This window comes from Peromyscus californicus, unplaced genomic scaffold (assembly GCF_007827085.1).
Source record: "Peromyscus californicus insignis strain IS unplaced genomic scaffold, ASM782708v3 Scaffold_19__1_contigs__length_69161282, whole genome shotgun sequence".
Classification (NCBI taxonomy): domain Eukaryota; kingdom Metazoa; phylum Chordata; class Mammalia; order Rodentia; family Cricetidae; genus Peromyscus; species Peromyscus californicus.
Window position 1 is genome coordinate 6,227,285 of NW_026294491.1, and position 11,996 is coordinate 6,239,280.

Genomic DNA, 11,996 nt, shown 5'->3' on the forward strand with positions numbered 1-11,996 from the left:
ACATATTTGTGTGTGTGCATGTATGGGTGTGGGCCGGGGTTGGAGTGTGGAGGTCAGAGGACAACCTGTGGGAACTGAGTCTCTCCTCACCGTCTGATTGTAGATTCACCTTGGAAGCAACATCTTATCCCTCTGCTGGGCTGTTTGTTGAGGGCATGCGCACTGACAGGGCTCTTCCTGAGCTATGTGAGGTGGGCTGCCCCCTCAGGGAAGCAGGTGCATAAATAAACTGGACTTCAGAGAGGTCGAACTGGAGGCCTGTGTGGGGCTCATGGGGCAGAGGGAAGCCGGGGGGTGGGGGGGGGCGTGGGGGGGTGGGGGGGTGGGAGGGTGGGACTGAGCTCTGGGGGAGGGTGGGACTGAGCTCTGGCGTTTGGAGCCAGGGGAGGAGAGGCCTCCAGGAAGGTAGAAATCGGAGCAGATGTGTTGGTGTCCATGAGCCAAGAGAGACACCTGTTGGCAGGAGAGGGGGTATCTACCTGTCACGGGCCATCGGAGAGAGATGTCGGGGTCAGACAAGGAGGGGTCACCCTAACAGAAGCAGCTGGACCAGAGGGTAATAGAGTGGAGAGCAGGAAGCCGGGAGTAAGGGCAACCGTGCCTTTGGGGGTTTGGGCATTCTTAGGAGCTCAGCTTTGTGTACGGGGCCTTAGAGCCCCCTACACCAAGCACCTCCTTTCTTCTCTTAAAAACCTAAAAATATGTATTTATCGTTGCTCTTACTGTGTCTCTGTGTGTGCCGGTGCACGGGTGCCCTGGTGTGCATGGGGACATCAGAGAACAGCTTTCAGGATGAGGCTCTCTCCTTCCACTGTGGGTGGCTTCCAGGCTCCGGCAGCAAATGCCTGCAGACTGTGGAGCCGTCTCGCCAGCTCCCCAGCCCAGCCCACGTTTTATTTTTTATTTTGTGATAGAGTTTCAAGGACGTCCTGGGGTTGGTCTTGAATTTTCACTCTAACCCAGGCGGGTCTGGAACTTTTTGATCTTCCTGCCTCAGTCTCCTCAGCAGGTGGGATGGCCCAGCTTAAGTATCTCTTAGTTGAGCTTATTCCTGGAACTTCCCTTGCTTTGTCTCTTTGGCATACAGGTTCCCCAGTTCCTAGTTCAGCCAAAGACACTAGGGTAGGGGATTAGATTCCGTTGCGGGTTTCAACCCTGCTTGGAGATTCTGGTTTTGGCCAACCACAGTAACTGGAAACTTGTCACCGACTGCCATCTCGTGGTGGTTCGAAGAACTGCCCTGGGTCCAAATTCATTTCTTGTAGCTCGCTGGGAAGAGGGGCTGGAATTATTAGACCGCTGACTGTTCTGGGTTCAGTGAGTCACCAGCTGTCAGGCTGCCCAGGGTTGGGGAGGGGGAGTGTGGTCCAAACAGACCGTGATGGGGTCTGGGAAAATGGCTGGGTGGGTAAGAGCTACACAAGCATGTGAACCAGAGTTAAGATCATAGCATCCAGTCCGGAGGACGGTGCGCACCTGCAATACCAGTACTGGGGTTGGAGACAGGAAGCTTTGCTGGCCAGTAGCTTAGCCAAGAAACAGCAAGCTCCAGATCCACTGAGAGACCTGTACTGAGGGAATGAAAAGGAGAGTGACCATTGACGCCTTCCTCTGCCTCTGGTCTCCATGTGTGCCCCCCCCCCTCCCCGGTGACTAACAGTTCTCCTTCACTCCCAAAGGTTTATTTTATTTTTTGAGACAGGGTTTCATTATGCAGACCAGAACTCTCTCTGTAGAGCAAGTTAGCTTCCAACTCACAAAGATTGACCAGCCTCAGCCTCCCAAGTGCTGGGACAGAGGATGAACCCCACCGTACCCAGCTTCTAGCTTTTCCATCCCCCCACCCCCACCAATACATGGTCTCAAGCAGCCCAGGCTGGCTTGAGATGTGATATGTAGATGAGGATGACCTTGAACTCCTGATCCCCCTGCCTCCTATTGCCAATTGTGATTCCAGACTGATAGCACCACCATCCTGCGTTTAGCGGATCAGGGAGGTATTGGGAAGAATATAAGGGCGTGTTTTAGAAAGGTGACCCTATTGCCCCACTCTGCATTAGGGCTGCTGCGTGCTAGGAGTTCAGAAGTGCGTGGAAGGTACTGGAGAGGATGTGCCGCATCTTCTTCCTGTTTTTGTTCTGTGGCCTGGACACATCCCTCCCTCCTGCCTTTGTGTAACCACACTGTTAGAACAGTGGTGTAAGGCTCTAACATGTCACTGCGACGTAAAACATGCCAAGAAAGTGGCTCTTCGCTGACCGCAGGTGCTCACCAGCTCTCAGCAGTCAGCTTTGAAATCAGGGCTCTTTAGGGGCCCGGAGAGATGGCTCGGGTGGTTAAGGGCATGTACTGTTCTTGCAGGGGACCTGAGTTTGGTTCCTAGCACCCCACCCTGGTGGTTCACAACCACCTGTAACTCAGCTCCAGAGGACCCAGTGGCCTCTTCTGGCCTTCCTGGGAACTTGTACTCATGTATGCATACCCGCATCCTCATACACACACTGACACAGGATTAAAAGCTGGTGCTATGTAATGAGACCCTGATTCAATTCAATTAATCTTTTTTTTTTTTTTTAAATAACTCTTTGGGCTAGGGATGAACTCAGTAGAGTGCTTTTCTTTCTTTTTTCTTTAATGATTATTTATTTTTATTTTATGTGCGATGGTGTTTGACCTGCATGTATGTCCGTGTGAATGTGTTGGATCCTCTGGAACTGGAGTTACAGACAGGTGTGAGCTGCCATGTGGGTGCTAGGAACTGAACCTGGGTCCTCTGGAAGGGCAGCCAGTGTTCTTAACCACTGAGCCATCTTTTCAACCCCGTAGAGTGCTTCTCTAGCATGAATAAAACCCTGTTTAATCCCCAGCACTGTATAAATGGGATATGATGTTTGCTGTCCATCTTTAATCTCAGCCTCCAGAGGGCGGAAGATCAGAAAGTCTGGGTCATCCTCAGCTAATAGAGAGTTGGAGGCCAACCTGGGATAAAATATCTAGGGATAAAAAGCCTGGGGAACGGCACAGTGGGTAAAGTGTGAAGACCTGCATGCGACTCCACAGAACCCACAGAAAAGCCAGGCCTGTAGCGCACACACATCTGTAATAACATCTGTCATCCCAGCGCTCTTACAGTAAGGTGAGAGGTGGAGATGGGAGAATCCTGGAAGCCCACAGGCCAGCTCACCTGGGGATGAGGTGCATCAAGGAAGCTGAGACCTCATCTCAAACAGGGGGAAGGTGAGGACCTACCTCCACATGCAAGGCACCTGTGGGTCTGCACTCACATGTATGAACACGCACATCCACAGAAACACACAAAGTCCGAAACAAGGGCAGCGAGAGGGGAAGGAGTGGACCGGTGGTTAGGAGAGGAAACTGCTCCTCAGAAGACCTAATTTTGGTTCCCAGCACCCATGCTGGGCAGCCCACAACTGCCTGAAGCTCCAGCTCCAGGGGGTCCAGGGTCTCTGGCCTCTGGGGGCACCTGTACCTACAGATGTACACCCCCATGCAGACGCATATGCATATACATAATTAAAACAACAAGATGGGGCTGGAGAGACGGCTCAGTGGTTAAGAGCACTGGCTGCTCTTCCAGAGGACCTGGGTTCAGTTCCCAGCAACCACATGGCAGATCACAACCACCTGAAAGGCCAGCTCCAGGGGATCCTGTGCCTCTGACCTCTGGGTATCTGCACTGATATTCATATAATCTCTCTCTCTCTCTCTCTCCCTCTCTCCCTCTCTCTCTCTCTCCTTCTCCCTCTCCCTCTCCCTCTCCCTCTCCCTCTCCCTCTCTCTCTCTCTCTCTCTCTCTCTCTCTCTCTCTCTCTCTCTCATATACACACTCATCATTTTAAAATAAATCTTTTAAAAAAAATGGCTGGGTGTGGTGGCACACGCTTATAATCCTTGAGAGGCAGAGACAGGAAAATCTCTGAGTTTGAGGCCAGCCTGGTGTACATGTTGAGTTACAGGGCTACATAACAAGACCCTGCCTCGAAAAAAAAAAAAAAAGGAAAAAAAAAATGATAAAAATGAAATATCGTTTGGAAAGAGTTAACAAACAGGTACCCACAAGATAGTCCACACAAAGCTAACACACATACACATGTATCATGAAGTAACCAACGACAGAACAGGCTGCATCCCTGCCGCTCCCATGCACGTTAACTCAAAAACTCTGAAGAGGCAAGTTGATTGGACAGATCGGAGGCCAGGAAGGGAGGGCCCCCCGCCGTAGGGGAGCACCGCCCCACTTCGGTTCAGTTTGTTTTGCGGTACAAAGGTGGCCACGAGTCCATCGTACTGATGGAGGAGCATTTGCGGCGGCCGGCCAAGGTCACGGTCTTGGGGTCCTTGCAGAGCCTGTAACTGTGCCTGATGATGAAGGGCAGAGGGGTGAAGTGCAGGAGCATGCGGGAGATTTGCAGCAGCAGGTACAGGTAGCCGAGGTCCTTGAACTGATCCTTGATGCTGCCGTGGATGAGCACGACCATGGTGAAGCTGAAGAGCTCATAAGCGATGATCCACAGGGTGTAGATGATCAGCCCGATGAACATGTTCTTGTCCAGGCAGAAGAGGAAGAAGCAGCTAACGATGATGGTGATAATGGACAGGCCCGTGCTGATGTCGTGCCTGTAGACCACGGCCCAGGATGAGACCTTAGAATCTGTGTCCAGGTAGATGCTGTATTTGTCTTGGAAGCCGATGTGTGTTACCTGATTCAGCTCAAAGATGAAGAACTGGATGGTATTGAGGATAGAGAAGATGCCCGCCATCACGGCTATCATCCTGGTGTTCATTTATCCTGGACTCAGCAGGGTAAGTCCTGAAGGAGAAAATCAGGGATAAACATAAGAGGCGGGGGTTGGGGATATAGCTCAGTGGTAGAGCGCTGGCCTAGCAAGCGCAAGGCCCTGGTTTTGGTCCTCAGCTCTGGAAAAACACAAAAACAAAAACAAAAGAAAACAAAAAAACCTAAGAGGCAGAGCCAGCCCAAGACCAATTCCCCAAATCACTAGGCATAACTTGGGGATCGAGGAGCAAAGATGATCTGTAGACAGATTTTTCTTTGGGCTGCCAGCTCACAAAAAATGACACAGAGACTTATTATTAACTATGAAAGCTTGGCCTATAGCTTAGGCTTGTCCCACCAGCTCTTATAACTTAACCCATTTATATGAATCTATGTTTTGCCTCAGGCTTTTTATCTCTCTTTCATCTTGCACCTCCTGCTTCCTCTCTGTGTCCTCTGGCTTATCTGTCCCGCACCTAGACTCATATCCTCTTCTTCTCTCTTTACCCGGAAGTCTTGTCTAACTTCCTCCTGCCTAGCTATTGATCATTCAGCTCTGTGTTAAACCAGTGAGAAGGCGCCTTGGCAAAGACACACCTTCACAGTACAAAAAGGTTATTCCGGGGCTGGAGAGATGGCTCAGAGGTTAAGAGCACTGACTGCTCTTCCAGAGGTCCTGAGTTCAATTCCCAGCAACCACATGGTGGCTCACAACCACCTAATGAGATCTGGCTCCCTCTTCTAGTCATACATGCTGTATACCTAATAAACAAATAAATCTTAAAAAAAAAAAAAACCCAAAAAACAGAAAGGTTATTCCACAACAATGATCCATGGAAAGGCAGTGGGCCAAGAGTCTGAGCTGTAGTCTAGCCTAAATAGCTGGAACCTCATTGTTGGGACACGGAAATGCCATTGGCTGGAGGGGGGGGGGATCTTTAAGTAGCTTCCAACTCTGTCTCCATGCCCTCGTCTCTGTAAGGTGATGGACAGTTCTGTAGGGTGGGAAGATAAGGGGTTGGCTGTGTGGTGATCCTTCTGTACTCTGTGAATATGCATCACTCTCATTGTTTTAATAAAAAAGCTGATTGGCCTATAGCAAGGCAGAGTAAAGTTAGGTGGGACAATCAAACTGAGGCCTGGGATGAAGAAGGGTAGAGTCAAGGGAGTGGTACCAGCGAGACACCAGGGAAGCAAGGTGCGGGGAGACAGGTAAAGCCATTAGCCACGTGGCAATACATACATTAATAGATATAGGTTAATTTAATTGTAAGAAGTAGTAATAAGCCTGAGCTATTGACTGAGCATTTATAACTAGTATAAGCTTCTGAGTGGTTATTTGGGAACTGGCGGGTGGGACATCAAACGTCCATTCTCAGCCTGGGTTACAGGAGACCCTGCCTCAAAACAAAATAAAAAAATAACAGGGCTCATCCGTTAGGGGCTTGTGTGGTCTTATAGAGGAGCAAAGCTCAGTTACCTGTAAGTCTAGCTCCAGGGCGTCCATCTTAATTTCTTTTCTACTGCTGTGATAAGATGCCATGACCAAAGCCACTTACAGAGGAGTTTATTTGGGGCTTCCAGTATCTGAGGGGGAGTCCATGACCATCCTGTCATATCGGTAGGCAGGAAAGCCTGAGCAGTAACTGAGAGCTTACATCTAATCCACAAGCATGAGGCAGAGTTTACTGGGAATGGTATCCGTCTCTAGTGATGTACTGTCTTAGTTAGGGTGTCTATTGCTGTGCAGAGACACTATGACCATGGCAACTCATAAAGAAAAACATTTAATTGGAGTGGCCCTCTTATAGTTTCAGAGAGTCAGACCGTCATCATCATGACGGGGAGCATGGCGGCATGCAATCAGACATGGTGCTGGCTACATCTTCATCAGAAGGCAACAGGAAATCAACTATGGCACTGGGAGTGGCTTGAGCATAGGAGAACTCAAAGCCCGCCCCCACAGTGACACACTTCCTCTAACAAGGCCACACCTCCTAATAGTGCCGCTCCCTTTGGGGGCCATTTTCTTTTATACCACCACAGTATCTTATCCAACAAGGCCGTATGTGGGGATGTATGGGCTCATACGTTTGAAGAGTTGCTCCCTAGTTCGTGGAACTGTTTGGAAAAGATTAAGAGATGTGGGCTCCATGCCCAGCGCTACATAATCGTGCTGTGGCGGCACACATTGGTAACCCTAGCACCGACTAGGTAGACACAGGGAGATCTTAAGTTGAAGGCCGTTCTTTATTATACAGCAAGTTTGAGGCTGGTCTGAGAGACATGAAACCCTGTCATTCCCCAGAAGGGAGCCTGGTACCCACTTCACTTCATTCCACCGTGACTCCAGTTACAACGTCATTGTTTTTGAGATAGGGTTCCTCTATGTAACAGCCCTAGCTGTCCTGGGACTCGATTTGAAGACTAGGCTGGCTTCCAACTCAGAGATCTACCCGCTTCTACCTCTCAAATGCTGGGATTAAAGGCATGCGCCACCAAGCCTGGCTGTTTTTTTGTTCTTGTTTGTTTTTGAAGGTTTATTTTTAGTCGTGAGTATGCGTGGGGGACAGGATACGGGCACCAGAGTGCAGGTGCACACGGCGGTCCGAGCATTGGATCTTGTGGTAGTTTGGATGAGAACGGCTCCCATGTTTGAACTGGGCCTCTGTTGGTGGAACTGTCTGGAAAGGATTATGCAGTATCTTAAGTTACTTTTCTATTTCTGTGATGAGACATCATGACCAAGGCAACTTGTAGAAGAAAGAGTTAGTTTATTGGGGCTTACAGTTTCCGAGGCTTGGTTAGAACCCATGACTTTGTGCACACTCGACAGCACTCAAGCAGCTGAGCACAGACCCAGCTCTGAATTTTCTCCTTTCTTTGTAATTTTGTTCATTTATTCTTTGTTCTCTTTTTCTCTTCTTTTTTCAAGACAGGGTTTCTCTGTATAACTCTGGCTGTCCTGGATCTCGCTCTGTAGACCACGGTGGCCTCGAAATCAGAGATTCGCCTGGCTCTGCCTCCCAAGTGCTGGGATTAAAGCTGTGTGCCACCACCGCCCGGCCTTACATTCTTTTAATGATATGGATGTGTCTGTCTTCATGTGGGTGTTGTAAACTGAACTCTCTACATGCCTATCCTATGAATGTGACGACCAGGCTAACCAAACTCAGAGGGTTGTCACACTGGCTGGTGACTGACGGCCAGAAGACAGGCGAAGTCAGTAACTAGCAAGGCCGAAGACAGAGCTGGACAGAGGGGGGCTTTCAACCACCCCTGACCGGGTGGGCAGCAAGGGAAGAGCATGCGGTCATCTCCCGGGTTGGGTCAGGGACAAACACATGAAGAGTTCCTGCTTCCCATAGGCTTAGCCCATGATAGCCAATTAACCGGTCTCAATGGAGGTTCCTTCAACCTTTGTTCTGTTTCTGGCATGGCCTTATACCCCCAACACACACACACACACACACACACACACACACACACACACACACACACACACACAGACACGCACGCACGCACGCACGCACGCATGCGCACATGCACGCATGTGCACATGCACGCACACTCCAGCAGGTTTAATGTCTTCTTCCTCCATTAGAAGCCCCTTCCAACGCTCAGGAGTTCCCTCCTGTTTTCCTCAATTTTAACCTATTTTATTTAATATTCAATCTATTTTAACCTATTTTGCTTTATGCGTGTGGGTGTTCTTTCTGCATGTGTGTCTGTGTACCGTGTGCACGCCTGGTGCCTGTGGAGGCAGGAGAGGGCAGCAAATCCCCTGGAACTAGAGTTGTAGTTGACTGTGGGTGTCCATGTGGGTGCTGCAGATCCAACCTGGGTTCCCCACGAGAGCGGCGAGGGCTCCCCGCACTTCCCGTCTCTGTGCCTTCTCCTGGCCCTGGAGAAGAGCTCTCTCTTTGTTCTTCCTTTCTTTCTTTTTTCTTTTCTTTTCTTTTTTTTTTTTTTTTTTTTTGGTTTTTCGAGACAGGGTTTCTCTGTGTAGCTTTGGAGCCCGTCCTGGAACTCACTCTGTAGACCAGGCTGGCCTCGAACTCACAGAGATCCGCCTGGCTCTGCCTCCCAAGTGCTGGGGTTAAAGGCGTGCGCCACTACCACCTGGCTTCTTTCTTTTTTCTTTCTCTCTTCCTTCCTTCCTTTTTTCTTTCTTTTTTTAGACATGGTCTCATGTATCCCAGGCTAACCTCGAACTTGCTATGTAGCTATGGATGATCTTGAACTTTTTTTTCTTTGTTTTTGGTTTTTCAAGACAGGGTTTCTCTGCGTAGCTTTGGTGCCTGTCCTGAAACTCTCTGTAGACCAGGCTGGCCTTGAACTCACAGAGATCCACCTGCGTCTGCCTCCCCAATGTTGGCGTTGAAGGTGTGTGCCACCACCGCTGCCTGGATGATCTCGAACTTCTGATCCCCCTGCCTCCATTGTACTGGGGCTAATCAAGGGGAAGTCAGTCTTCTTGCTCAGGGTAAAGATGCTTCAACAGGCCATCCTGGATTACCTTCTTACCAGTCCAAAGACTGGAGGCAGACCTCTGTCCTCTTGGCTCAGCACACAGACATGAACTCCAAGTGAGAGAAGGAAGGGGTGGATAATCACTCACAGGGAAACTTGCCTGCACTCGGACTGCTAGATTTTATTTATTTCATTGTTATTATTGAGACAGTCTCACCGTAGCCCAGGCTGGTCTAGAATTAGAAGCAAGCATCATACACACAATTAAAAAGCCACACTTCATGGCATCCAGTAGCTTCCATTCTGAGCTGAGGTGTCCTAGTAGTGTTTGCTGGTGCTTCCTGGTGTGATGGCACTTAGCACTGGTGTTCAGAACCCAGGCTGCAGCGAAGTCACGTGATACAACAGGCAGGCACCGCCAGAAACACTTTGGATTCATTACATGTTTGATTTTGAATTGATTTTTGGTAGCAATGCGTTCAGAAACATGTAATGGCTCCACGTGGGTGTTACATAACTGATGTACTGTTGCCAGATTTTCTGTGATCCTCTCCGTCAGTTATGTGGCCTCAGATAGGGTAATAACCCACTGTTTAAGAATCTGGCCTCTAGCAACTCTAATCCGCACAGGGGACGAGCCGTTGGAATCTGGGCCTGGCTTCTCTCTGATCGGAAGAGAGTCCTTTCCAATCAGTCAGAGCCAAGACACACTGCCATTGATGTTCTTCAACTTTCCTCCACACTCGTGGGTCAGGACAGGGGCTCATGTACTCCGGGTTGTCCTGGAACTCCCAATACAGCTGAGGGAGAGGCCATACAGATTGCAGGGACCAGATCAAGACAGAGCCTGAGCCGGGTGGGCACCTTTAATCCCAGCACTCCCGAGGCAGAGGCAGGCAGAGCTCTGTGAGTTTGAGGCCAGGCTGGTCCATAGAGTGAATTCCAGCCAGGGCGACACAGAGAAACCTTATCTCGAAAAACAAAAATAAAAACAAAAACCACAAACAACAACAACAACAACAACAAAAAAGGCCCCGGGGCACTAGTGTGGGGAATTTCATACCTTAACAAACAGGCCGGTAAGGTTTACCGTCTGACCCTAGTGACTCATGACAAGGAAGTCACACTGTAAGACTTATAGTTCAGGAAAAAAATGAAACGTGCGTAGAGTCACACAGATAGGCACCTCACCCAGGCTCTCCGCCCAGAAAGACCTAATGTCTTTTAACTGCCATCCAAAGAGCTTCCTGTCTTCCCAGCTGAGGAGTCCCCTCTCTGGGAACACGCCTGTTGTAGGTTTTACAGCGCGTTTCAATAAATCCTCAGCCTCTGTCCTAGAATCCGGTAAATTCTCTTACTGCCCATGCACCTGGCCTCGCTGGGGTCTCCAAAGACAACTTACCATACCTGGCTACGCTTCCTTTTTTTTTTTTCTCCTTCTTTAAATTGCTTTTGGCCTGATGTGGTGGCACATTCCTTGAACCCCAGCACGCAGGAGGCAGAGGCAGGGGGATCTCTGTGAGCTTGAGGCTAACCTGGTCTACGTAGTGAGTTCCAAGCCAGCCAAGGCTGCCTGATCAGATCCTGTCTCCAAACAAAAATTATTATTTTTATCTGTGTGTATGTGTGTCTCTGTGTATGTATATGTGCACACATGTGTGCAGTGGCCCACAGAAGCCGGAAGAAGGCATTCGGTTCCACTGGAACGGGAGCTGCAGGCGTTTGTGAGGTGCCCGATGTGGGTGCTGGGAACCAGACTGTGGTCCTCTGCGTGAATAGCAAGCATTCTTTATCACTGGACCATCTCTCCAGCCTTCTTTTTTTTTTTTTTTTTTTCCAGAGCTGAGGACCGAACCCAGGGCCTTGTGCTTGCTAGGCAAGTGCTCTACCACTGAGCTAAATCCCCAACCCCTCTCCAGCCCTCTTTTTTGTTTTTTTGTTTTTGTTTTTTTTTTGGTTTTTCCAGACAGGGTTTCTCTGTGTAGCTTTGCGTCTTTCCTGGAACTCACTTGGTAGTCCAGGCTGGCCTCGAACTCACAGAGATCCGCCTGGCTCTGCCTCCCGAGTGCTGGGATTAAAGGCGTGCGCCACCACCGCCCGGCCGCCCTCTTTTATTTATCCTTTTACGTGTGTGTGTGTGTGTGTGTGTGTGTGTGTGTGTGTGTGTGTGTGTGTATGTGTGTGTGTGTGTGTGTGTGTATGTGTGTATGTGTGTGTGTGTGTGTGTGTATGTGTGTGTGTGTGTGTGTGTGTGTGTGTGTGTGTGTGTGTGTGTGGTGGGGCCAGACTAGTCGCACAGAGCCCATTGAGGGTCAGAGGACAACTTTCTGGGAACCTGCTCTCTGTACCATGTAGGATTGAATTCAGGTCCTCAGGCTTGGTGGCAAGTGCCTTTGCTCACTGGGCCATCATTCACAGTGAATAGCATAGCAGCGGTCATAGCAACAAGTTTAATAGAGCTCTTTGGACTACGCAGGTGCCTTTGACAATTCTTTTTTTTCCCCCCCGAGACAGGGTTTCTCTGTGTAACCCTGGTTGTTTTGGAACTCACTATGTGGACCAGGCTGGCCTCAAACTCAGAGAGATCCACCTGCCTCTGCCTCCTGAGGGCTGGGGTTAAAGGTATGTGCCACCACAGCTGGCTGGACACTTTTTCTTTTTTAAAGATTTATTTTCCTTTTATATGGGTGTGGTGGTTTGAACAAGAATGCTCCCCACAGGCTCA

The 11,996-nt window shown here is 49.5% G+C and overlaps 1 protein-coding gene across 1 annotated transcript; it reads right to left on the reverse strand.

Annotated features, from left to right (window-relative positions):
• Positions 1 to 4,265: 4,265 nt before the first annotated feature.
• On the reverse strand, positions 4,266 to 4,805 carry Tmem217b (transmembrane protein 217B). Its single transcript, XM_052744355.1, has one exon. It carries the CDS (start codon positions 4,803 to 4,805, stop codon positions 4,266 to 4,268), a length of 540 nt encoding a protein of 179 aa, XP_052600315.1.
• Between the last annotated feature and the right edge of the window lie 7,191 nt (positions 4,806 to 11,996).